The 27,738-nt window shown below is 41.2% G+C and overlaps 2 protein-coding genes across 4 annotated transcripts in view; both read right to left on the reverse strand.

The window, feature by feature from the left end:
- The window catches only part of tspan33b (tetraspanin 33b), a 19,690-nt gene extending 11,704 nt beyond the window's left edge, over nucleotides 1-7,986 (reverse strand). For both annotated transcript variants that reach the window (XM_061676973.1, XM_061676974.1), the window contains exons 1-4: nucleotides 7,891-7,986; nucleotides 3,254-3,311; nucleotides 1,628-1,755; nucleotides 1,391-1,465 (exon numbers count right to left, since the gene is read on the reverse strand). In XM_061676973.1, coding sequence (XP_061532957.1) covers nucleotides 1,391-1,465; nucleotides 1,628-1,755; nucleotides 3,254-3,311; nucleotides 7,891-7,986 — 357 coding nt within the window. The remainder of the gene's footprint in view (nucleotides 1-1,390; nucleotides 1,466-1,627; nucleotides 1,756-3,253; nucleotides 3,312-7,890) is intronic.
- An 8,628-nt stretch (nucleotides 7,987-16,614) lies between these two features.
- tspan9a (tetraspanin 9a) overlaps nucleotides 16,615-27,738 on the reverse strand; it is a 215,714-nt gene continuing 204,590 nt past the window's right edge. For both annotated transcript variants that reach the window (XM_061677556.1, XM_061677555.1), the window contains 4 exons: nucleotides 21,905-22,006; nucleotides 21,533-21,664; nucleotides 20,426-20,509; nucleotides 16,615-17,054 (listed from right to left, as the gene is read on the reverse strand). In XM_061677556.1, the coding sequence (XP_061533540.1) occupies nucleotides 16,983-17,054; nucleotides 20,426-20,509; nucleotides 21,533-21,664; nucleotides 21,905-22,006 (390 nt within the window). In that variant the 3' untranslated portion in view covers nucleotides 16,615-16,982. The remainder of the gene's footprint in view (nucleotides 17,055-20,425; nucleotides 20,510-21,532; nucleotides 21,665-21,904; nucleotides 22,007-27,738) is intronic.

Below are 27,738 nucleotides of genomic sequence, written 5' to 3' on the forward strand. Positions count from 1 at the left end.
GCACCCTGGACTGGTCGCCATCCAGTCGCAGGTCATCGTACATATCAGCGACTAGAGGGGGTCCTCGTTCCTGACATACTACGAGCGGCGTGCGCTGAACTAATTTGCGCAGCGGCGTAAGAATACACCGTCACGCGGCACGAGGCTCGCTTAGTTACTGCCTTACTTGCTGTTTTTTCCTTCGATTGTTTTATATTCACGGCCTACAAGTCTTTTTCATACAAATAAGGTTAGCGACAGATGGCAGGTTCCAACTTATGTACAAATTTGTTGTTGTTGCCGGAGGAAAGTGTCCCCTTCGCTCCAGTATATCTGTTGACAGTAGCACATAGCACCTGGTGATTAAATGTTTAAGACCAAATACTTTATCGACAAATGATCCCCTTTTTATGGTCATCCAACCATCCACACATTTTACGAGCAGATGATGCAAATGCCAGGAATTTAGCAGAGGGTGAATCATGAGTGAGAGCTTCTTACGACAGTGACTCACCGTCACCTGCTGATCAACACAGTGGTTTACAAGCGCGAGTGAGCAAGTGTATCTTTATTGTCGAGTGGACATCGGACTAAGAACAAATAAATCCCTTGGGTGAGTGTAGACCTGTTTTAAGTAGCAATCTTTCAAAAACAATCACTCAGTTATCTGTCACATGCTGAATTGTTTTGCAGAGCCGAGCGGAATCAGCATTCTCAACCCGAAAAGTTTATCTTACAAATTGCATCTTGAATTCTCAGTGTGCCTTGGGCCAGGAAGAAGAACTGCGGTACAACCCTGTTGAAATGTGCAAAATAATCGTTTGATGGAGGCTTGTGCTACTGTAGTTTGCAGAGCTGAAATTGTATTTCCCAACCCTTCACCCCATACAACCGCTGTTGGACAAATGTATTAACATAAGTGTTCACCTTTTGCAGTCATTGTTTGTACATGTTTTAAAATAAAATGTCTCATCAAATTGGTGTCAACAATATACATGCACGATCATGGCTTGTGTGTTCACAATAAAGAGAAGCACATAACGACACACAGAGTATATAAGATGTACAAAAATTAATTGAGCAATATTGTTTTTGCATTTCCAGGATACATTAAAGTGGACCACACGTGCACCCTCAGTGGACAAAACATTCTCTTAATGACTGTCATTGTTCAGTCAATGACATCCATATTAAATACAACAGAATAATAAAAGCCTTTAATGAGGTTAATGCTCAGTTTTTATGTACCCGATGAGAGGACAAGTATAACATGACCTAGCTCCAGTATTTTATTGGTGGGCTGCTCCTGTACAATGAAATCCTAGACCCAAGAATGAGGCCCTAGAGGCGCTTGCTTTATTGAATTTATGTTGGAAAACGATTAAGTAAGTTACCAAACAGAGGCACATACCTGGTATGAGTAAAAGAAGCCCAGAATTGCTATGACCAGCTGGGTTAGGAAGACCAGTGTCAGGCTTAAAGAGAACTGAAAGCAGAAAATACAAATGCAACAATTTCTTTGACCAGACACATTTGTGTCAATACAGACACAAATGAAAGACCTCTCTTTAGATGAGACTGAACCTGTCGCTATATGACAAAGCAGCTGTAATGTCAATATTTGTGGTGTGTCTGTTATGAATGTTACTGTTTTGAGGAGGCGAATGTTTTCTCTGAGGGCTCCAATACAGCCACAGAAAGTGATGAAGAACATGACCACCCCCACTACAATTAGGATGACAGCCGGGTCGATCAGGAACGTGTCCCGCACCGTGTCTGGCAAAAAACAAAACAAAACAAAAAACAGAAATTGGACAGGCTCTGGTTAGAGAGCAGCCGCCTGTTATTTCCACCCTCATCCCAATGCATTTTGATCAATTGCCTTTGGGTTTTTTTTGGGGGTGTTTTTTACATGTACAACATCATCCCCTACATAAGATTTCTTCTACAACCCCAATTCCAATGAAGTTGGGACGTTGTGTTAAACATAAATAAAAACAGAATACAATGATTTGCAAATCATGTTCAACCTATATGTAATGGAATACACAACAAAGACAAGATATTTCATGTTCAAACTGATCAACTTGATTGCAAATCATTGTATTCTGTTTTTATTGATGTTTAACACAACGTCCCAACTTCACTGGAAAGGTATATGTTATGCTCCCCAACTTAAACCAACTTTCTTTAATCATCTCTGAGATGTTGCAGATAGATTATCAAGGAGAAGTGCAATCCGTGGAATGAATCCAGGTCAATCCTTTGTGTCCCCCATCCACTCAGCATGAAATATTACAAAATGAATTCAATAACTGTTGCAGTCGTCTGCAGTGGAGAGAAGCACGTATAATGATAACTTTGACCTGAGCTACTTCAAGCATCTCTGATCCAATGATGTTCCAAATTAGTTTGTTGTAGCTTTGACACACAGTAGTAAATCACTCGAATAGTGACAAGTACAGGTTAAATGTTTTATGTCATCAAGTGATGGAGATTAGTCACAAATGTGTTCGTGGCAAAGTGATGACACAGAGGAATAGGAGGGCCATTAAGGAAAATTGGCCATTGTGTTTTTGTAATTTTAAGCTCCCAAAAGCTCCTCAAGAGTCATTTTAGGTCATATCTTTGCAGATCTCTGGTCCACTGTTTACATATGACGTGCTCTATTGAGATCCGGTGTTTACATGCCGCTAGTGTACATTCAATCGGACATGCGCACGTTGAAGTAAACGTCATGTCATTTATCAGGTCAGTAGTCTACTTAGCACAGTACTTGGGATTGTTTTTACATTTTTATTAAAGCATCAGCTTGATTAAAAACAAGTTTTGAGTAGTTAAACTCAAGATTTCTGTCGCACACGAGCTGTGGTTGGAAGCCGCCAAATCTATGTGCGTAAACGATGATGTCGCCGCGCATTTACATCAAGACAGAGCATGCGCACGGTTCATGGTTCGCGTGGCAAAAATTGACATCTGATCGGTTCGGCAAAACAAATATTCCGACCCTGTGAAACGGAATGAAATTCCTTTTAAATTCGGCCTGTTTATTCCGTTTGAGGTGTGACATGGGACATTTTCATTCGTTTTGGGCTTCTAACCCGATTCAAATCGGAATTACAAGGCTCCTTGTAAATCCCCCATTGTCAAACTGTCACTCAGTCAAGGTTATTCAAATGACCCAACACTCACGAGGAAAACAACAATAATTCATCACTGTGAGTAAAAAAGGTTAGGGAGTTTAGGGCTCAGTAAAGTAAAAATAATACTGTACCTGTGGCTTTCTGGACTTTAGCATACACACCAATTGCAACAATCAACAAGGAGAACACCTGCAGAGGAAAGACACTTTTTAATACAGCTCAACAATTCCACACGATGTGTGGACAAAGGTTTTGGAGACATCTATAGGGAGTAGAAATGAAGGAAAATATTGAGCAGCGACTCTTCTGGGAAGACTGTGTACAGATATTGTCCATTTATCCAGAAGAACATTTGTGAGGTCCGAGGCCAAACCGATCCAAACATGACGTTGTGCTGGAACAGAAAAGTTCCCGCGAAGCTCGAAGTATGCGACTGTCCAAAATGGAATGTAAGATGAAGACTTTAGCTTCAAGGACGAAACTAAACAAATTACGATGTGAAATGTAATTTCCCTACTTTCTTTTGTGTTTGCTAGCCATTATCATGGAGACTCTTGACGGCGACATATTCCTTCTCAGTATTGACGACATTTTATAAAATCTATTTTTGGGACGTTAGAACCAGGAGAAGTTTTGCCGGCGCTCAAGCGCTGATGATAGAAACTACAGACGTTTTTCCCAACATAGCAGGTTTCTTTGCTTCTGGCATTTCGCTGACCTAAGCCTACTTGTCACTTGTCACATCGAAAACTATTTTCTGACATCTGAGAGCATTCGTTGAAGGTGTCGAGAAGCAAAAATGCACAGAAAGACGGGACCACATCCGCTCGTCCATTTTAAAGTACAGGTTCACCTAATGTTGTAGCGGGTTAGTGTATGTTTGGATTGATGGATGGGCAATATATTGTCGGCTCCAGTAAGAAATTGTAGTGTTAGTTAATTTAAACCGGTGTAAATGCAGATTACGCAACATGCAAGTGTCCAACGGTATAATTATTTAGTTTATGTTAATTTAGTTCCTGCAAAGAGATTCTATTTGTTGGTTATTCCCAAGGAAAACTTACAAAATATTATCCATTTTAGAATGGAAGTTTAAAAAAAAAAAAGAAAAAAAATCACACCTTCAGACTTGTCAGGTGCACCTACAGTATGTTTGGTAGGATAGATGGTCATTGTCAAACAGTTCACGGCCAAGAACAATTCTGTGTTCTCTCGAAATTCAATTTTTCCAGCACATCTGTGCGTTTAAATGTGCTATCTGCTACATTGGTTTAGAATAGAATGGAACAGAATAAGCCTTTATTCATAGCACAATGGGAATATCTGTGTTTTTATAGCAGCAAAGTGGATAATCGCAGCACTCAAAAATTGAAAGGTGTTCAAAAACTCTTTCAATCTCTTTGTGGAGCTTTTGTTCCCTTTATTTGTTATGTCAGTTTCAAAAATAATTTGCATTAAAAATGTCTGTCAATGTAAATAGTGCTCATTGTCATAGTTTGTGTCTAACGGCCAATTGGGCGTTACACATATGCAATTTTGGCTTTTGGGGGCTTTTATGAGCCCAATTCACTCCCAAGCTAAGTGGTAAGATGTCAAGTTTTATAATAAATAGGGAATGGTTTGTGCTGCTTGTGTGACTTTCACCATTGCGGTGAGATATTGGATGTTTTAAGCACAGACTAAGAGAGAGTACTGCAGTTTTCATTTAGCCTGTGGTAGCTGGACGTGATAAAACTAACAACAGAAAATATCCGACCAGGGAATTCATTTGATGTGTTTTCACGCTGTTCTGAGGTCTTGTTAAAACATATATGTCTAAAACCTGAACAGCCGCCCCTATGTGATTAGATTGGATTGTGAACTGTATATATTCAATGACTATAAAAAGCGCATTTTATGAAAAGTCACTTTCTTTACCTCGCAGTATTATGTGGGCATGTTAAATCCGACAAGTACCATTTGACCTTAGTCCGAAAAAACAACAACATTTCTCATATAAATGTCTTAACAGAGCTGAATTTGTACATCCCCCATTGTCTGGGAACAAAAGGCAAATGTGTGTTTCTTAAGCTGTCATCATCAACAGTTACAGAGATGAGAAGGAGGTGAAAGCACGGGTGTGTGGCTTGGCATTCACTGTGCTTAAGGCCAAGGCCAAACAAGAAAACCTTATAGTCAAAAGAAAAAGCTCAGTGCAGAGCAGGAATCACAAATGAGGTGTGGGCTGCCCACACTGGGTCCAAACACAATGGAGGGAACAGACACACAAAATGTGAAACCTGTCAAGAGCTGCTGCAGTGGGATGTTATTATCTGCTCAGGATGCTATTTTTCACCAAAAACATAAGCCGCAATTCAAAACATTAAGACAAGAGAAAATGAGAAAAATAGAGCTTCCTCGTGACTGAGTTGTCAACACTCATTTTCCGGTCTCGGCTGTGTGGAGTTTGCATGTTCTCCCCGTGCTTGCAAGGTTTTTCTCCAGGTACTCCGGTTTCCACTCACATCCTCCCAAAAAAACTCACATCCCCCCACAAAAAACATAGCTTAATTGAAGACTACATTTCCCGTAGGTGTGAATGTGAGTGCGAATGATTGTTTGTTTCTATGTGCCCTGCGATTGGCTGGCGACCAGTTCAGGGTGTACCCCCTGCCTCTCGCCCAGAGTCAGCTGGGATAGGCTCCAGCGCGCCCGCGACCCGCTTGAGGATAAGCGGTACGGAAAATGGTTGGATGGATGTTATTTTCTAACTATACTGACATGTAGTCTGAGGCATCATTTCATTTCAAGAAAGGTTTTTATTTAATATATTTTGTATTCTGCCCAAGTGTTTGCAATGTCTTCTGGGGGAGACTTCTCCAACAAGACAGCAGCAAACACAAGAAAATGTTCTTGTTTTGTACACTGTGGTGTTTGAAAGATTTTTTTTTTCAGTCAGTTGTCTTTCTTTTATTTTTCTTATATATTGTTGATTGTGTAGGAGTGCGGCCACCAGCGGCCTGTCTCGGAGTATCAACAACACACGTGCGTGGTGAATACATGCGTGCTGGGTTTTTCAGGCTTGTCAAAGAGATGAATCAGGTGAATTGTGCGGGACGGGGAAAGCGAGAGCAGAACAGAGCCGCGGGGACATGAAGACAAAAGGACTGATGGATTACAGCCACGGTGTTCACTTCCGAGCTCATGTCCGATTAACAGAGTCAACACAGCCAAGCCGCGTGCCCGCTGCTGTTGCAGTTATTGCCGAACTGCTTCTAACACAGTATGAGCAGAACTGTTTCTGTGACTGGCACCAGGACGCCAGCAATGGGATGCAGGTGCGCTCATTTAGAAGGATCCAGGTGGACCATTGCCCCCCTTAAAAATGTTGTTAGTCATGCAGAAAGTGATTGATTATATTGCAAAGCAAAAGGGGCATAATAGAGTTCATTGAAATAAAGGGACAATTTAGTTCTGAATCAACTAGTTTGCTGCGTCAGTGGACTGCAGCAGAACTGAAAGTATGGCGGAAAAGAGCAGAGTTTGGCTGAGGAACATTTGGAATGGAAAGAGGAACAGATTGCTGCAAAGGACACTTTTATCCTTGACAGACTCAAGAACTGGAGGGCAATTTGTAGCGTGAGGTCATAGTAACTCACGGTTGGTGTGCTGTTGCAGACGAATGTCGAACGTGGCAACTAGTGGTTGGAGAGATGCAAGTCAGCTTCCTGGCTACTGTCAAGTTGCCCTTGGGCAAGGCACCGAAAGCTCACATCTCTTCTCGCATGCTTACATGTGTGTGATCGGTTCGCTGTGTGGTCTTCAACACAAATATAGAGCAGCGTGTAATGACTATAATATTAATCATCATAATTTAAATTAGTGTCGCTCCGTACCTGCAACTTGGATTCTGTCATCTGTTGATGTTTTCATCTCGACTGACTGTCATTTGGAAGCTTGTTGGCGTTTCTTGACATCAGAAGGCTAAATTTAGTCTATGTAATCACAGTTGGGTTGCGCATTTGAATGGAAAGACATTTTGCTCACAGCCCCAGGCAATTCGATCTCACTGTCTGTCTTTGATTTCACTTCTTTTCAGATACATTTTGGGATTTCATTGCTTGGACAGGAAGAAATATGGTTTGTAGTATTTAAATTTTTTCCATTTGACATCTAGAATGAATATGAAATAAAGTTCAACAAAATATCGATGGTGTGGAATTGTTTTCAATGCCTTTGATTGTTTCCACAGAAAGCCACAAAATCACCAAACTGAGCTGTGATGACAGCGACCGCTGAATGAACACTAATAAATAACATTTATAGCAATGTTGAATATCCAGTATATGCAAATGTAATGTTCAGGAATGCAGTTAGAAAACCATGCAACAAATAACAATGTAAATCATTGGTTTAGGGACATGTGCTTTGTATTGTTGTGACAATGGCTTGATAAAAAATGAAAACAAACCACTCAGCATTTGCCACAATGATAGATGACCAAGCAAAAAAGGAAAACAGGCAACAGCGGGCGGGGGAGGTGGTGTCCCTGATGCTTGCTAACTCAGACACAATCAAAATTATACTTCTTCATATATTATGAATAGAATTTGCTCCCTGGATTTATTAGTTGAATCTTTTCTGTTGGCTATTTTATAAAGCTCCAGCTCCCTGCTGGCTGATGTTCTCAGGACTATGCGGCGCCCAGCATTTTACAAAATCTCTCAGTTGTTTGTTTTGTTTTTGTTTGCACTGACCTGTGCCAATTGAACAGTGCGTCTCTACTCACCCAAAATAAGAAGCTGAAAAAGAAGAGAAAATATCGAATCCAGGGGTTGACGAAGGAGAACGTCTCTCCTCGATCCAGATGATGTTTCCTGTCCATTGCTTATTTCTGCTCTTCTGGTCAGCCACATGGAAGCACAGTGAGTTTAGTTCCAAAAGAGCAATCAGATCCGCGATGCAGATACTTGACCGCCATGTGAGTCCGTGAGGAGGGGGTCTGGGTTTTAGGCTGTCTAAAAAAGGGGGAAGGGGGGCACTGACACGACCATATCATGCTGGCGTGGTCCAGAAACATCCATAGAGATCTGAAGGTAAACATACAGTTTTTGTGAGAGACTGCAGCTAAATGGCCTTTTGTCCACGTTGGCATCAAAATTCTTTCTTCCTTCAGATGTTTCATCTTTTAGTATTATTGATTTGGGGGTTTCGGTCTGGGAGAGAAAATAGCAGCCTTTTTCATGCAATGAGCAATAGAACAATATGCTACCTTAAAAAAAAGCTATCCCAATTTTGATGTAGTCAAGAGTTTCTGTGTGGCACGGTGGACAAGTGGTTGGCATGTCTGCCTCACAGTCAAAGGGCTCTTGGTTCAAATCTCAGCTCAGGCCCTGCGTGGAGTATGCATGTTCTCCCTGAGCTTAAGCCAAGCCGTGGTTTTCTCTGGTTACTCGGACTTCCTCCTATTTTCCAAAAACCTGTACACTGGCCAATTTGAGTGTCTTAACGTGCACAACCATTGAGTAGCGACCAGTCCAAGGCGTACCCCGAAATCAGCTGGGATAGCCTCTAGCTCACCTGCAACTGCGACTGCGACACTAATGAGGCGTGTTAGATTTCTTTTCTTTTTTTTTGTTGCTATGCTGTCGTCTTTACGCAATTGTCATGAACCTTATGATGGATTCAATTTACTTTCATGAGTGCAAAACATTTATTTGGACATAAATGTCAAACTGCTTCTGCCATGTGGCTCTTGCCTTCACAGATGTCATGACTCCTCTCCCTAAATATTTAGTTGCACGCTCAATTAAAAAAAAAAAAAAAAAAAGTTGTTGGCGGGGCAATTTACCCACTGACCCATCTTACCCTATTCTGCCCACGATAATTACAGAAAAGAATAACGACGGATAGGCGACAAAGACGAGTTGAATTAACAGTTTCCTTCCACTTCACAAAAATATCAATGCAAAGCTTCTTTGTGAATGTCTCTTAGCAGAGCGATGACTGGATTTCCCTCTCTCCATATTTTGTATTCATGGCAGCTGCGTTAGGCAATTGAACAACCTGGTGAACTCGTGTTACAAAGAAGGACGTGTGTCTACAGTATACAGCTTCTTCAGCACAGATAAAGGCATTCACCATGAAGAAAGCACATTGTTATGTTATTAGCGTCACTAGTCCACAGATGATGGAAATGCTTCATTGATCTGTTTTGACAGTCTGAATCTGTTGGCAGACTTGTTTGTATTTGAAGAGAAAAACATTCTTATTTGATTAAAATGCAATAAAATAATACCTGACAACATTTCTAATGAATTCAATGTCTTTGAAATTCACATGAAATAAAAAAAAATTATAATTACAAAAGAAACATCTGTTTGATCATTTAAACATGCTGCGATTATGTGTGCTGAGCAGATTCTGGTACGCTCTGGAGAGAAAAACAACTTTATTGTCCAATGGTGTGAATATTCTGTTCTTGATTAGTTTCTCACATAGTCTAGCATTCTCTTTAGAGGGGAAAGGCACGCAGCTGTGTGCTCTTCTGCAGTGGCGGTTTCTGATATTGACCAGGCTAGCATCCTGTGGGGGGTTGCCACTGACCCCCCCCCCCCCCCCCCCCCCCCCCCCCCCCCCCCCCCCCCCCCCCAACCCCGATGATGAGCAGCCAGATGTACGCGATCGACATGGCACCTACTCTTCTAACAGCTGTCTTGAAAATAAACAGCACCCCACCCACCCACATTGATGATCGATGTTCCAGGGTGGCGTACGCAAAGGGCGTCGCATAGGGCGCCTCGACTAGAATCCCGAGGGAAGTGTCCGCCCCCAACCCCGCCCACCTGGTGACAAACGGCCAAGGGGGCGCAATTGATGTCCCTCGCACAGGTTGCCCTTTGGTCCAGGACCACCTCTGCTCTTCTGGCTCAGCACATGCGGATTCTCCCACTGACTTAAAGCTGGAATCCACTACAGTTTTTTTTTTGGGTTAAAAAAAATAAAAATAAATCACCCAAGCAGAGAGTAGTAGAGAAGATGACAAAATGCTGAGTAAGTCTGTCACCTCTAACATTTTGCTGTATTCTTCAATCATATATATATATAAAGTGAATGCCTGATTCATTTCCCACACTGGCCCAGTTGCTGACGCACCAAAAATGACGGAGAAGGAAATGACGGCTGGGAAATGAGGCATTTTTCCGCTCACCCAAAAATATTATTTTGCGTTTCTGTAGCATAAAATAGTCATACAATAATTACTGTGTAAACGAAGACAAGAGTAAAAATTGCAAATCTCCCTTTTTTCAAGGAGCCGTCGGCTGCCAGCAGCCGTGTGGGTGGTCGCGTGGTCATGACCCAGCACTTCTCTCGTCATTACTGATCTGTATTTATTGCTTTTGTTGATGTCACCTCTTTTAAAGTGTGTTAACAGTTAACTTGCGATTGACCCAGCGATGTGGTTGGCGAGAACTGTTATCCACTTGATTATAAAAGGAAGAAGTGCAGGACAACAGGTGGAAAACATCCTCCAAAAAGGTCGTCCACAAAGTGACCCCCTCTCCCCCCCTCCCTCCCCCACGCCACACATTGAGCCATTGGGTATGTGGACGCGCGTTTGATGCTGCACAAACAGAATTTTGTACTCTATCACATTTATGAAACCATAAAAAGAGAGATGAATAGGTATAAGAAGCGGGTTTCTACAGAATCAGGAGGTGGGAGCAATACAGTATTTTAGAAGATGCACGCTTAGCTGAATGGCTGGTGAGGCACAAACGTACGTACGTACACCGCCCGTGTACATTTTGGCCGCAAGCTTCGCTTTTTCTTCATCCACAGGTACATTATAAATATAGTTAAGTATTGTTTTAAAACACAATAATATATTGACTTTATTATGTAGATTATTTGAATGGTTTAGGGGGAACCTGGAAACGTATGTGTGTTTCTCTACATCAACATGTACTGTAAAACCGCAGTGGTTAGAGAACGTATTTGTACGTTAGCTATTGAATGAACTATTGACAGTTTCTCTCGCACGTTTTATTCACCTCGCGGTTTTCAAAAGCTTTATCATACACTACGTTGGTTTATAGTCACCCGGCTGGTGGCCCACCTCTTGTCCCTTGTGCGTACCTGTGGTCGGCGGACAATTTGTTTTTCACATTTGTCTATATGTGCCCTGCGAATGGCTGGCGACCAGTTCAGGGTGTACCCTGCCTCTCGGGCAAAGTCAGTTGGGATGGGCCCTCGTGAGGATAAGCGGTACAGAAAATGGATGGCTGGATGGATGTGCAGTATTCAATTGTTTTTCATCACGGACTCGTCATGGAATCTGCTGGAGCATGTTCTCTTGTGAATGAAGCAATGTACTTTTCTGACCACCCTCGACAAAAAACAAAACTGAAAATTCAAGCACACTTCTTTCAGCATTGGTTATACTATAAAATGTACATTAAACGTCTCTTTAAAAATAAAGGGAATTGACTGCGTGTCATTGGGGAGTTTCGTGGCAGTTTCCTTTATTTAAAAAATAGCTGATTTTGAGAAGAAAGCCAAGGTAAATTCACCACTTATTCAGAGTGCTTTCACATGTAGCGGAAAAATGACTCCACAGGACAAACACTGCTGGCAGGTATCAGATAGTGCCCAACATCAAACACACCATTTTTAGAGCACACATCTCAGATTTTCAGTTTAAGCACAGGGGGTTGGAGAATTAGGAGTGGCAAAAAAAAAAAGAAGCTCCACAGCAGACAAAAGCAAGTTACTGCATGTGCGTTCTTGCGCCATCTTTGTGGCTTAGTGGGTGTCAAACCCTTTCCACAGGTGAGAGGGAATAGTTCTTTTTTTTTTCTAGAAAACAAAAACTGCAAGATGCTTAGGCAGTCAGGTATGACATTTGAAAAAAAAAAAATACTAATAAAAACACATTTACATAAATGTACATTGCTCCTATTCTTGAGAAATACAAAACAGCTGTCACACATAAGGAAATGAAGAATTAGTGCGTTGTTTTGCATTTTAAAATGAGAAGACTCTAAATTACCCGTAGGTGTGAATGTGAGTACGAATGGCTGTTTGTCTATATGTGCCCTGCGATCGGCTGGCGACCAGTTCAGGGTGTACCCCGCCTCCTGCCCGATGATAGCTGGGGTATGCTCCAGCACGCCCGCGACCCTAGTGGGGAGAAGCGGCTCAGAAAATGGATGGATTCATGGATGGAACTTAGGCATCGTTACCGGATGCATTCAGTCGTTTCAAAGAAACTAAAATATGTAACCCTAAAAGGACATTTTCAAAAATCATGTCATTTCCATAACAACCTTTGTGTGTTCTATAAAATAGTAGTGTTCTATAAATAGTAAACCTTCTCAGCATCTCTCGGCCTTAATGTGACGTTAGTGCAGTGAGTGTATAGAATTTGCGTGTTAGAGATGGTAATAAAATATATTGGCCATTTTCATTGTTATTTATATTGTTCCGTTATTTATACTTCTGATGTTATCAGACAATTACATTGAGAAAAGGGTATCATGAATAATTTGGAACATGGAACTTTCATAAAATTGCTATTTCTTAATGTCCAAGAGATACCAAGATACCAAACCATCTGAGGGAACTTCACTTGGATTCAAAATTTGCCCTTGTTTTGAATCATTTCACGACTAAAACCTTTATATTTCCTTGATTTTTATTTACGTTAGCTTCTGACCTTGGCTTTCCAGGTTCACTGTTAATTGTTACTGTCCAATTAAAAGTGTCTATGTTTGGATTGACATTTTGACAGCAATGAAATGCACGTGTACTGAGTGTGAGCCAGTAGCATCACAGAAATGACACTTAAAAAGTGTAGGTGTAGGTGCAGTGTGTGTTCTTTGCTTCTACTGTACCTCGGAATGGCAATCATATTTACATTTACGGCTCATGTAAAAAGCTGATTTAATGAACTGAATGCTATTTAATATGGGGCCTCTTGCATTTTCCTTTATAAGGCAGAAGCTGCTGATTATGCCGTCAAATTCGACTTTGTGGGATTTGCAGTGCGACATGACACAGTTCCACATCTATCAACTTAGATGTAATTGTTTGTTGTGCCAGAGGCTGTGTTAAGACAGAGCAAAGATTTTTTACACCTTGTAGAGAGGAACATTAAATTGGACTAATCCCTTAGCAAACAAACACTTAATGATGTCATGTTGTCACAATGGGTCTTCATTGTGAGTGGGGAAAAGAGAGAGGCAGTAGGGAGAGCCTTCAAGAAAAGAAAAGAAAAGAAAAAAAAAAGAAAAAAGCAGAACAGCGACAGCCGACGCACAAAAATAACAGATATCAAACATGTTTTGTTGAAACAGCATTCATCCATGAATTGAGTAGGAGCCTTGACAAAGCCATGAAGAGTTGAGAGGGAGTTCATGCTGACATGAGCATTTCAGATCTGCACTTTTGCGGTCGTGGAGCAAATGTGTGGCGCTAAATGCATTTTGTTTTTACTTCTATATCCCACTATTAACTTCATGTAACACAAGTACAAGGTAGCACAGTGTTTAGTACTTGTAACACTCATGCCTCAGAGTCTTGAGGTTCTGGGTTGGAATTTTGCCTCCAGTCTTTCTGTATGGATTTTGCATATTCTCGCCTTTCTTGGATAGGTTGTCCTTCTCCAAAAACATGCATGTTAGGTTAAATGAAGAGTCTAAACTGTCCAGAGGTGCGAATGTGAGTGTGAATGATTTGCCTTTCCATCGGCCGGTTACCATTCCCGGGTGCACCGAGCCCCTCGCCCCGGAGTCAGCAGGATAGGCTCCAGCTCGCCCACATGAACAAGCGGTATAGAAAATGGATGTACGGGCAGTACTGCAATATGCATTCAACATCTTGCATCCAGTCAGGCTAACATGCCGTCTGAGTGACTGAACTGTCACAGCTGTTTCCAATCTCTCCGGGGTTCGGGATGGCCCCCACGGCAGTCTTTCTACTGCGTGTAGTGCCGCCTGTCTGCAGAGTACGACTGTAAATAAGGGATGTGCCGAGAGTTTGCGCAAGCGGCCAAGCGGAGGAGCCGTGGCCGTTCGTGCCTGCGCTGTACATCAGCAGCTGTCATGTTCCACCCTATGGACATGAGCAGTCGAGTTGGAGTATATGGACCACGAAGTGCATCGGTGCCAGCAGGGTCGCTTGCATGTCAGTCGAATTCTTTTACTTGGGAAACGTGGCCATCTATTGGAAGTTTGTACATTTTGCAAATAAAAATCAATTTAAGTCTAACTCTTTCCTCATTAGTTTCGAAGACGCATATCCTCTTGAGTAAATGGCCTCTGAGTTTGATTGAGAACATGAGACAACAGGAAGGCATGCAAAACTGTCGGTAAGAGGAGTTATAATGTGTGCGAGGTAATCTTTTAATGCAACTTTATCGCAACACTGTCAAATAAAAAAATATTTAAAAAGCAAAAATGATAGATACATTTGCATTTTAAATCATATGAAATGCTGATTGATGTACAGTATGCCGTATAGAGCTATTGAGTGGCGACAGGATTTGCGCTTGGCCATGAAAACCTCAAGATGCTAAACATTATTGTTAATGGCAAAATATTCTGGGGGAAAAAAATGAATAAGTAGGATTAAAAAGTACATCAAAGTAAACAAAAACAGCCAAATGTTCTCCTAGATATTAAAACCAATGGAAAGTGGGAAAAGTAACGTCATATTCTGATAAGGGAACGTCGAGAAAATCCCCAAATGCGTTTTTAAAGATGTGGAATTCAGGTGGGTTAGCTAAATTGTTCATTTTGAGAGTACAAATGACACATCATCTTGGGGGGAAAAGTGTTTGTAACATATTTTCGTGCTTTTGTTCATACCCTGGCCTAATTAAACTAGCACAATAATAAAAGCCAGACCTTCATATTAGTGCCTTCTATGTTTCCCCCAGAATGTTCACTGCAACTTGCACCTCAATGGAAGGGTGTCAAATGCGGTAGACTACAGATTGCTTATTTCCTGTTTGACGATGGAGACGAAAACAGAAATGTGTTCCATACCAAAGTGAATGCAGTAAACCGATCCGCACTGATCGGTGGAAACAGGCCTTTCGAGCGCTTCCCACCTGGGGCCATTTCCCTTCAAGCCACCGCACCACACATACAGGAACAACCCCAAGTATTTTAAGGACGATTGTCAAGCTTCTTTGGGAATATGTGATAAACAGTTCCAAATAGATGTTTCCTTTAGGGCATGTTGCTATAACTGTTCGTCTCAGCTTTGATCGGCCTACTGTCCCACCGCCAGGAAGCACAAGGCACGGGAATAGGAGTGGTGGAAAAGACAGAGGTGTGTCATGAGTGGGAACATCATCTGGGATGCTATCTGAAAGTCGGGATTCATTTAGGCATGGGAAATATGGGAGGAAATCCCCTCTTTTGTTGGGTTTGTTTATACAAATTAGGATGACTATGGCAGTGACTGTTGCATTTATGTTCCAATGGGAATTTTGACATTCACACACACAAAATTAGATTACATCTTTTTTCTCAAAAATAGATTTTTTTTTTCTCATAGCATTGCAACTTCTTTCCTTCATGATTTCACTTTTTTTTCTTCTCTCTTTTGTGTGCCCATATTGCTACTTTGTAGTGAGGAAATTCAAAGATAAAGGGGAGGAGAGTTTACCTCCCGACAAAGTGAGACTGATGACGGTGCGACAAGTGTGTGACAATGGATTATGAAAAAGCAAACCTTTTGCCGTATCCAGCGGCACAATTTATGATATCAGCATAAATACTATTTTTGCCTCGAGTGTCCATGATTCTCTGTGTTTTTATGCTTTTCTTTTTATTACCTTTGCAGTGTGGAACAATGTGATAAAACACACACATATACCAAATTTAGTGTGTGCTCTCAAAGGGAGAATTTCATCATCCAGGATCTTTCTCTTCACAGTCCTGGCGGAGCTTTAATAAGCAACCATTTTACACAATTGATATTGTCTCAGTGGGAATTGCGTTGATACCGGTATCTGTGTGTGTGTGTGTGTGTGTGTGTGTGTGTGTGTGTGTGTTTTCCCACGTAGATTTGTACCATTATCCCAAGAATAAAGTGGAATTTAGTACAAAATGATTCCTCTCCCTTTAATAACTTCCTTCAATCCCACTCACTTTACCCAAAAATGCTTGTCAAAAGGAAAATATATGACTCATGGATCATAATAAACACCATCCTGACATGTCTATGCTCCTCACATCAAATCCAACACACACTACATTGAACTTATATTCCACAGGAGCATATCACGCACATACAAAAAGTATTTGGAAAAAAAATGCGGGCTAAAGGATTTGAAGGTAAGCTGGTGAAGTAGAAAACTAGCATGCCATTTTGGATTTTTTTTTTTCCATTTACAAAGAAAAATGGGGTTGATTTTTTTTTTTTTTTTATAAGCATAAAGGAAAGACAAATACTCCACAAGAAATCAGTGGGAAGGAGATTTATGTTGTGTGTCCCCCCCCCCCCCCCCCCAATGAGTGGGGAGAATTTGCAAAAGTCTTCAATGTCTTAGTGTCTGTATGTAGTTCTCTCCAGCAAATTGTTATTCCGAGCAAAAAAGAAAGAAAAAAGAAAATGAAGGAGTGACAACCAACAGGATTCTCTTCTGTGCCAAATTACTAGTCCCTTCTCCTCTTCCAGTTGTGTTACTCTTGGGCAAAAATGAGTGGTGAAAGGAGAGCCCAGAGCGGCAACACATGGAATCTGCACACAGTCTGGGAACAGAGTCAAAGGATGGTTGTAATGTAGTGGCAGCGGTCGTGGGGTGGAGGGGGCACATTTAATCAGAGTTCCTTCCCATCCAGAATAGGGGGTTCTCTTCTCCTGGGGCTAGGCATCGTACTTCTTCCCTGTTCTGTGGATGTGATGGAAGAGTGTCATGGAGAACGCCATGCCCAGAAGCTGTAGAAGAACAGAGCGGGAGACAGTATGTAAAACATGTTTGTGTGATGTACCGTATGTGAGCACATGTGGGGTGTTTCGTTTTTTACGTTGATGTGTTGTGGCCCGTACGCATTTTGCTGTACAGTAAATCCCTATGTGAAGCATCAACACATTTTCATTCACTCGCCTGCAAATGGAGATTCGAGAATTTCTGAGAGAAAACGGTGGGCACCAGCATTAAGTCAAAGAAGTAAATGGAGATGCACTATTAGGCGGGCCGCTGTCTCTTTGAAGTTGCCATTTTCCATCCTATTTGTACATCAAACACATTTGAAAGGCTCATCCTAATACCTTTATCTGTTAAAGTAGGGAGTACATCTTAGTACACAACGCTGTGACGTAAAAGTGATTAATAGTTAAACTGTTAAGGAAAATGACTTTGTTAATGAACAATCTGTGAAAACAGATCGGGCATTTATAGTGGTAATTATAGCACATTTAGCTCCAGATGTGGCAATAGTATTCATATTCTGCCCTTGAGCAGAAGAACAGATACCTGTGCAAAAAAGACTGGTAAAAGTAGAAGTCAAGAGTTAACTCATTTACTTAAGTAAATGTTGCAGATTCTGAAATGTACAGATTCTACATCAATTATTTTTTTTTTGCTGTCAATCATATAGCGGAACGGTGTGAATGACTGGTTAGCACATCTGCCTCACAGTTCTGAGGACCCGGTTCAAATCCGGGCTCGCCTGTGTGGAGTTTGCATGCCTGCCTGGGTTTTCTCCGGGTACTCCGGTTTCCTCCCACATCCCCAGAACACACATGGTAAGTTAATTGAATACTCTAAATTGCCCGTAGGTGCGAATGTGAGTGCGAATGGTTGTTTGTTTATATGTGCCCTGCGATTGGCTGGCGATCAGTTCAGGGTGTACCCCGCCTCTCGCCCAAAGATAGCTGAATTCGGCGCCAGCTCACCCGCGACCCTAGTGAGCAGAAGCGGTACAGAAATGGATGCATGTCAAACATATACAATACCCATTTTGATAACTTGGCCCACAGGAAAAAAAAAACAATCATTCACAATATTGTTTGCCTCTTTTATCAATATGCACTTGTTTGATTTTTTGACGAGTCCCCGAGATCTCAATCATTCAATCAAGATCTCAACCGTGATAGACTTTTAACTCTTTTTTTTTTTTTTTACATCGTAAGAGTAAAAAGACAGCAGAAAAAGAAATACTCAAGTACAGATTACGGCGTGCTGCACAGGGTAAATGTACACCCTGCAACTGGAGGGTCGCCGGTCCATAGCCCTGCCCGAATATATCCTTTTTTTGTGTTCCCGTGTCTTTCTTTTTAAATGCTTTTAATCGTGAAGCACATTGAGTTACCTTGTGTATGAAATGCACTATATAAATCAACTTGCTTTGCTTTGCTATTAAATGTGTATCATGAAATGTTGGAAAACTTTTATCAAACTTTGTTCGGAAAGGGAACAACCCAGTGTGTAGTAACAGTTCACAGGCTGCATGAACTGTATTAATGATGGAGTTTTTCGATCAGGCTATTTCCTAAAGCGCTGAAACATTTTCTAGCAGTCATAGTCTCCACTAATATGAAAGCTGAACACTAGGAGGCCCCAACTGAATGTGTCTATGGACAGACACTAAAACTAATGTCAGACAAGCCAATCTGCCGTTTGAGTCTTTGTCAGTCAACAAAAAGGACCGATATCTGTCAGTTTCCTGCTGGCGCATAGTGTCTGTGTGCGTGTTTGGAAGAGACGTGACGTGCACAGGGGAGATAGTGTCAAATGGAAGACGGATGTAGCAGGAGCTTGTGATCTTTTCCCAAATGTGAGGTAAAGCTGGCATATAATGCTGAGCACAGGTAGCGACTATTTACTATTTAAAGACATACTTACCAGCGACAACATCATCTATGCCCTATCTATGCAAACTCAGGCCCGGGGGCCAAATTTGGCCCACAATGTAATTAGATTTGGCCCGCAAGACCACATCAAATGTGTATTCGAGCTGGCCCGCCCGTGTATAGCACATGCGTCACTAATATTACAAATCGCAGAATGCTTTGCTCGTGTGTTGGGCCATCAGTCTAGACCGGCGAGCGCCCCTTCCCTTTCTGTGGCAGTCGTTAGCAACTATGCTCCCAGTCTCAAATTTACACTTCCCCTTCCCAAAAATGGCCAAACGAAAGATGGATTTGGGTTGTTTTGTTGTTGGCTTTTGAAAAAAGAGTTGGAGAGACAGAAAAATTAATATTATCTATTGAAATACAAAACAACAAACAAATACCACTGATGTCTTTTATCGCAAAATCGACGCATCGTGTTTATAATATTAAAGTGTGTTTATTCCAGATTCAGTGTTTAAGCAAAATTTAAGTTTGTTGTCAGATGATTAACTTTAACGCTACATTTCTGCAGAGAAGGGAAACATGCACATCGCGGTGATTTTTCATTAAATACTGAGTTTGGCCGGCGACGTTGTCCCAATTTTAAATTGTGGCCCACCGTTAATTTGAGTTTGACACCCCTGATCTACACAAATATGAATAGTGGTATGTTAAAATATAAAAATACTGATTTAATCCACTTGAATATTGGGAAGCATGAGGAAATTCAGAGTATGTCTGGTGGGATATGATGTGCTTGTCTAGAACCCTATGTTTCAGGTTATTGGTTAACCGGGTTTGCCATAATTGTTGATACATTTCTTGACTGGGTCTGTAAATCCTGAATGACAAATGCCACATTTTTGTGCAGCCTCTGAACACATCAATCTCATCTTGATTGTTTTATTTCAAATGCATCACTTTCTGTTGTCTTTAGCGCTTTATGAATGGTGTTGTTTTGGCAAGATTATTGTCTTTATGCAAACCTTTTCAAAAACTCAAAAGACAGACATTGTTTTTACTTGATTTTTGTTGGGTAAATGTACCCTTAGGGTGGTAGTCAAAGTTTCCAGGTTGAATAGTTCCTTTCTACAAGCAACTATTTGTTCAACCAACTTTAATGAGAGACACAGTCTCACAGATGTATTTATAATCACATGTATTTGTATATAGCGCCTTCAACATGTACACCTGAGATTTCTTTATACACTTTGTTTGTTTGTCTTCTGATGGCTCCTCACTGCCTGCTTGGAGCTAAGTCAAGGTGCCTCGAATCTCGCAGTGTGAAAAATAAATAAATAAATAAATAAATAGCGTCAGCAGCGTTTTTCAAGAAGTCGGCAGCCAGAACGCCCACTGAGGACGAACCTTATAACTTGCCCGGAAGGAGATGGAGGCCAATTGATGCAGATATGTTGCAACATAGGCAGACAGAGACAAAGTTAGCACCAAAACATCAATAAACCTCTTACCTGCACTACCAAGATGACCATTCCTACGGTTCCCAGCAGGTGCTTGTTGTCATCAAGCCATTCCTCTACTTTCTCAAAGCAGCCCTAGATGGATGAACATATGAGAAAAACTCAACCAAGCACCTATTTTTCTGAAAGCTGTGTGAATTATACAATGTACGAACGAGCATCGACCTAGTATGTGAGGTGCAAAATAAGTGAATAATGAATGGGGAATTTTATATTGAGACTTATGGGTCATATAGACAGACGTGCGTATTAAACTTGCAACATTCCTGAGATGTGAAATGTGTACCATGGTTCATTCTGAGGTGATCATACTGATAATGAGATGGGGTCATGTTGCTTTTGCTGTTGCTGCAAAGCGGTTTTCCTTTTCTGTGGCAGCATTTGGACATCACTTTGTGCCGTGTGTTCATTTTCAGGATTTTTAGTGCTGGATCATCCCAGTAGGCCAGCTCAGTGTCTACTTTCTTCTCAGTTTGGCAATTATTTAATTCCCTTCTTTGGACTGAACTAACCACAGAACAGATTAGCCATGTAATTGGAGGAAATGGTTAAACAATGCGTCTTAATACAAAATGGCTGTCTCCATTTAATGGAAAAATACTTAAAGCAATAAAAATAACAGTTAATAGCAATTCTATTTCCTCTGATTAGACACAGGAGGTTGTTAGAGAAATTTAGGGGCAAATGGACTTCCAATTACGGTTGTATTTGTATTTTAGATATATAAATCTGGCATGTCTAGAATCTGACCAAAGAGGCGCTCGGTCGGCCCCTAATGTGAATGTCTAGCATGCATTACTCACATTCACAAAACAATCATCTTTTTCCCAATTTATTTTCCATTACAACAACGTTTTCAGGAAAATGAATAGTGGAATATACTGCTTGCCAAAAACCCTTACTCATGTAGTTAGACATTGGGGCATTAAATGAGTGCCGCACACATGCTCTAAGAATTTCAACTACAAACTAAGCTTGTACTCTATATATGATTATTCAGCTGGAAAATGAAAGAAAAAAAATCAACTAACAATGACATGTTCCCCATCATATTCTAAAACCTGAAATTATCCTTAAACTACATTAGCGAGTGCTTACCCGGTTCCAGAACATGTTGGTAGAGTTACGCCCACAGTTTTGGTAATGCTCCTGGCAGCAGCGGTCAGGAACGACCTTCTCTTTCAGGGCCTCATGCCAGTCGGTGTAGGCTATAACGCCGCAGCACTTCCACTGCGTATCCCACACAGAAAATAACGCAGTCAGTGATCCAGACAGTCCATCAGAGACCTGACACTAACTTTGAAGTGACTTCATTCGCATTGAATTACACATTAATGGAATGTACTCAGACAGAAATTCAATGTTGCAATCATACTAAGACAAGAAGCCAGGCAATACATGATCTCAAATATCCCAGTAGCTCTTCTGCTATTGTATATCACATTTGATTGAACTGTGAGGTCTGCCTACCTCTGCCTGGATGATGTTCCAGGCATTTCTCAGGCCAATGTTGTTTTCAGAGTTGTACAGAGCCAGCCCGTCCTTCAGATCTTGTTTAGCATTCTCACTCACCTGCAGATGGAAGAGACATCAGCCTTTGTTACATACAATACCTTAGAATAGAAAACCTTCCTTGTAGTGATCACTGAACAGCAGTGAGGAAAAATAACAGGAGAATCAAACCTGGAGAGAGCTGTCAAAAACATGAACCACTGTGAGATTTGATTGCAGCTACTCCAAGCATGTCAATGGGATGTCTTCCAAAATCAGAACTTTTCATGATGTGTCATAGAGCAGAAACTGTTGCTGGTCAGAAAGATGCACTAATGTGATCTATGAATTCAAATACCTCTGTCTGAATTAGGAATGATTTAATTTGTGGAAGTTGGATTGAGCTGTGAAAGTACTAGTAAAACAGATTTGAAAACAGTGAAACAGTGAAATACTGAAATACAGTGATATACAAAAATACATTTTTCGTTCCTAGCAGACCCTCACAATACGTTTGGGCCTGCCATGTCGGACCGGCATCTTCCCCCACCATAGGAGCCAACTCAGCACCAGGTGGTGATCAGTTGACAGCTCCGCCCCTCTCTTCACCCGAGTGTCCGAGACATGCGGCCGCAAGTCCGATGACACGACCACAAAGCCAGTCGTCGAACTGCGACCTATGGTGTCCTGGTGCCAAGTGCACGTGTGGACACCCTTATGCTTGAACATGGAGTTTGTTATGGACAATCCGTGATGAGCACAGAAGTCCAATAACCTCCCAATCACGCCCTTCCAGGTCTCACTGCCATTGCCCACGTGAGCATTGAAGTCCCCCAGCAGAACGATGGAGTCCCCAGCGGGAGCGCTCTCCAGCACCCCCTCCAAGGACTCCAAAAAGGGTGGGTACTCTGAACTGCTGTTTAGTGCATAGGCACAAACAACAGTCAGGACCTGTCCCCCCACCCGAAGGCGGAGGGAGGCTACCCTCTCGGGTGAACCCCAACGTACAGGTGCCCGAGCCGGGGGGCTATAAGTATACCCACACCTGCTCGGGTGGGGTGATTTTATTCTGCAGACATTTTTAAGTCCAGAACTATGGAAGTGCCAATTTTCACAATTTTCACAGTATTAGATCGATCCTTCAACATATCATCTGTTTACTCGGGAACAAGTCATATTATTTTAAAATATCTGCATCATTTATCCATACAGGTTGCCAATGGTGGATAATACACGAATAATACATTAATGTTTCTAGCTTTTCTGCTATGACTTGAGAAGCAGCGTATCTTACTGTATGTCGCATCACCCACACGCAATTTCAACATGCCCTCAAGCAAAGTGTGTTAATATTTTTGCTTGTGACTGAACTCCAACAATGTGCTCAGGGTTGTGTCATGTCTGTGGGAGATTAATATCTTATTGGATGTGTTAATGAGAAACAAAAGTCAGTGGCTTAGTTCTCCTGCAGTTTTCTTTTCCCATGGAGGATTTCACTAACAGCCGCAACAGATTGAGCGGTACTTCAGATATGTGGTAATTATTACAGGGAAAATAGGCGCATAGTCCCTGAACCACACGCCACACCTTCACAGGCACCATTAGTCACGCCACAACAAAAAGGTATTTACAAGTTAAGGCTTAATGCCTCAGCTCACCAACTTCAGACCACTAATAAAGCCACATAGTATTGTCTTCGTCAGACACAAAAAAACATGGATTCCATTCATGAGACAAATAACCGGTAAGAGTAAATAATCACCAGTAAGAGAAAATAGTGTGTGTTTTGCTCCATACCCCAAATCCAAAATCCAAGAGGAGGTAGGTCACACATAGCAAGCAGTTTTGTCTAATCTTGAAATGTTTTTCTTTTGAAGTTTCTTTTCTCCTATTTATCCAAGCGCCAAAGGCACGATCAGAGGCTGAAGAAGCCTATTGACCTGTACCTGATAATAACATCTGGATTTCAAATTATAATTAATAATTTGAGTGTACAAAAAGTTTATACAAAAACAGCACACAATTACGAAACATAACGTTAGTTACGAACCATCACGGTAGTTACGAATCATAATGTTAGCACTGACACGTGTTGGTATGATGCACCAACATCCACAAATATTATGGATGGAATATTCTAAGCCTCTAATACACAGAATAGCCACGACACCAGTAAACTGCATTTGCTTTTGGCATAAAACCCAGTCACATGCAATTAGATTATAAGATGCAAGGTGATGTTAATGTAACATAAAATACTTTTCAGACAATAACATTGCTTTCAAAATAACAGGTGAGAGAAGTGACTGTTGGATGTGAAACTTAACACTCCTGTCTGCCTTTTTGGTATTTCCCTTTCACACAGGCACTGTCCTGCCCCGTTACAGATTTTATACTACCGCTGAAGACATTCCTTGTCAGCGACTGTTTGTAAAGAACAGCGACCTGGAAAAATACTTGTTTTAGCAGAACGTGGAGAAGGTGGTATTGACTGCTATATAGACGATCTGAGGTTCCTATGCTAATGACAGATGCTAAAAGCAAAGTCAAAGTGATTTGTTCTGAGTAATTATTTTTCTTCTACTGCATTAAAATGCCTCAGTAATTATTAAACATGCAAAGTCCATTCTTATGCCCTCTAAAACCTTTGAAATAAGATTAGTATCACGTTTAGTCCCATTCTTGTCTGTGGCTCTAACTTTGCTGACGCAGATGAGCGTATCGCTCCTTGGGCTGTCGGCCCCAACATCCTCTGGATCTGTCCTTGTATGAGAAAATTAGATGAAGAGCCTTATCATCAATCCCTGCCTCTTACTTACAAATGACTCCAATGCAAACATGAATTTGGTCATGCAATGACCCATTTCTCTCCTTTCCAGAACACAATTGCGCTGCATTAGCTTATTTTGTTTTGATGGAATGCCCTGTGACTGACTGGCGACCAGTTCAGGGTGTTGTCCGCCTTTCGCCCGAAGTCAGCTGGGATGGGCTCCAGCGCCCCGCGACCCTAACCAGGATAAGCGGTGTTGAAAATGGATGGATGGATGTTTTTGATGGAGAAACACAACCTTTTGACCGAAGCTCCAATTTCTGGATTGGCAGCCGACCAATATCTGTCACCTAACATGAGTTTGTCATTGACACAAATGCCAGCAGTTTTTTCACTGTTACACTGATCTCTTTAGCCTATTTTATATAGAGACTATAAGTGACTTTATTTCCCCTCTGCCAAGGAAGTTGTGTTCTTGCTGAGATTTGACTATGCAAAAACTACTACTAAAGCTACTCAATGTCCATAAAATTGGGAAGAAAGAAACCATTACCTTTTTGTGTGGACCGAGTAATAATATTTGGTATTTTTCTTGACTCATCAGTGAATGATGCTTGAATCCTAATTGTAGACTTAAAACACAGAGCAAGTCGGTTTCTGTGAGAGTGAATTTCCTTTTTTTTTTTTTTTTGCTACTCTAAATTTGGATTGTCCGACCTTGCCATTGCAATATTTATTCTCTTTCGTTAGTTCTTCCACTAAGAAGGAATGTCTAAAGACTTAAGTCTCAGATAGCTGCTCGAGTACAGTAAGCAGAGTACAGTATTGCATATTTACAGTAGTGTGTGTAATGAGCAATTAATGCTTCGTCAGAATATTATTTTTCTTCCATTGCTTTGAGCAATTTAGATATTCAATTCTCAAATTTGTCCAGCACACGCTTTAAATCAAAAGTGCCCTATATGTGGGTGGTTCAGTAAACACATGACCTTAGAGATAAGAACCAAGTATTTCTACTCAACCACACACGTCTTCCATCATGGACTTCACACACGTCACAGCTGCACTTACTAATTTCATGTCAAATTGATTTCACTCACTTCATTCCACTCACTGTGTACTGTAGACAGAGTCTAGAAGAGTTGAGATTACTGCTCCAAAAGTGTAATAAATGATGCGGAGAGACAGGGCAACAGAGTCGAAGGTCCCCCAACAACACATCATTAAAGAGGATATTGAATTCCCTTGGATGCGTTGTGAAACTTGGCTGAATCGCCTGAATGTTCAATAGCAGGCGAGAAACGCCCCTGCTCGCTCTCTATTTGGTCTGAAATAATAAATCATGGCCATAAATTGAAAATATACTGATGGCCTGTTGGTTGGTTGTGTGTTTGATGCCATAAACAGCCACCAATGTGGCACAATATTCCATGCCATCTTGGCCAGATTCGATTTTTTTCTTTAAATTTGTCCCCAGACGTCCTGCTCAAAGTCCAGCAAATACGTTTTTGAATAACAAACATTCCTTGCTTAGAAATGTTTCTCTGTGCATATACATTCACCGCATAATCTATATGCCTTACTGTATTTTAATACCGCTCACCTAATGTTTAAATGTAAAAGAGCAAGTTTTTGTTTATCACGCTGTTTCCTCACCAGGTTTGCCAATTAGTCAGCAGGATAAGAAAAAAAAACTACGCCAATTATTAGTAAAATTGCATTCATGCCTCTGACAGCAGAGCTGCCAACCAAAAGAAATTATTTTCCAGAACAATTTGTCTGAATTTCCATATTTTTAAAATTATGTCAAGATCATTAAGAGGCACAGTTATCCATCCATCCATTTTCCGTACCGCTTATCCTCACTAAGGTCACGGGCGCGCTGGAGCCTATCCCAGCTATCTTCGGGCGAGAAGCGGAGTACACCCTGAACCGGTCGCCAGCAAATCGGAGGGCTCATATAGACAAACAACCATTCACACCAAAAGTGGGCTGATTTCTTTCGCAGTATTCAAATTGTTTGAATTCCTGATTTTGTGGCTTTTATGAGCTAGAAGCCCAAAGTATGTGAAAAAACAAACAAACAAACAAACTAACAAATAAATACTTGAAATTGTTTTAAATGTGGGCCCTGAATCTATAATATATGAAAGTTTAACTTTTTGAATAGAATTATGGAAATAAATAGACTTTTCCATGATATTCAAATTCTTTGGAGAAGGTCTGTATATGGATGGACAAACAAACTTTTCGAATCCTTTTAACCTTGGCTAAGGTCTGTGCTCTACTGGGTCTCCGTGTAAACTATGTAACATTGCCGTTCTGTTATTAAACCAATCTAATTTTTATTCACATCTTTAATATTTCACTTCCCACTCCCCTGAGTCCAACTGGTTTCCCTTCATACCTTCCCCCCTCGTGCAATGCCGTTCTTTTTCTTTCTTTCCGCCCTACATCCTGCTACACATGCTCTGCTGCTCCCCTTATCTTTTTCCCAGGTCGGGCTTCCGCATTGTGAGCTAATAAACCTTTACCGCCATTTGGCTTGACGTGTTGGGTTGACAGAGAAACAATGAGGTCACAGCGTTAAAGACGGATGGCAATAATCTGGTTTGCGGACGGCCATCTGCTGCAGTCAGATGGTTGCTAACTCCAGAACCTGACTTTATTATAGTACAGATTCTGCATGGCATTTGATCAGCCTGGTGAACAGCATTGGGCTACTGATTGAAATGACATAAGTAATACCTAAACCCTTTTTCCATGAAGCAGTACTGTTTGGCAGTGCAATTTCTTTGTGTTTCCATTATCAAAGCATAGAAGGATGAGAGGCCACTCTGGATGGAGGGCAGTTTTTCTTCCTTTCCGAATTGCATTTTACATTAAAAAAAAGAGTAGTAGTAGAGAAAGTGCATGTTTCATATTTATTATAGTCCTGTTTATGAAGTGCTTTCCTTAATGTATTTGACTCCTGCCATCTCTCTGTCCAGTGGCACAGCAAAGTCAGCCACTAGTTTACGATATATAATATAATCCATCCATC

This window comes from Phycodurus eques, chromosome 5, assembly GCF_024500275.1.
Source record: "Phycodurus eques isolate BA_2022a chromosome 5, UOR_Pequ_1.1, whole genome shotgun sequence".
In the NCBI taxonomy this organism is placed as follows: domain Eukaryota; kingdom Metazoa; phylum Chordata; class Actinopteri; order Syngnathiformes; family Syngnathidae; genus Phycodurus; species Phycodurus eques.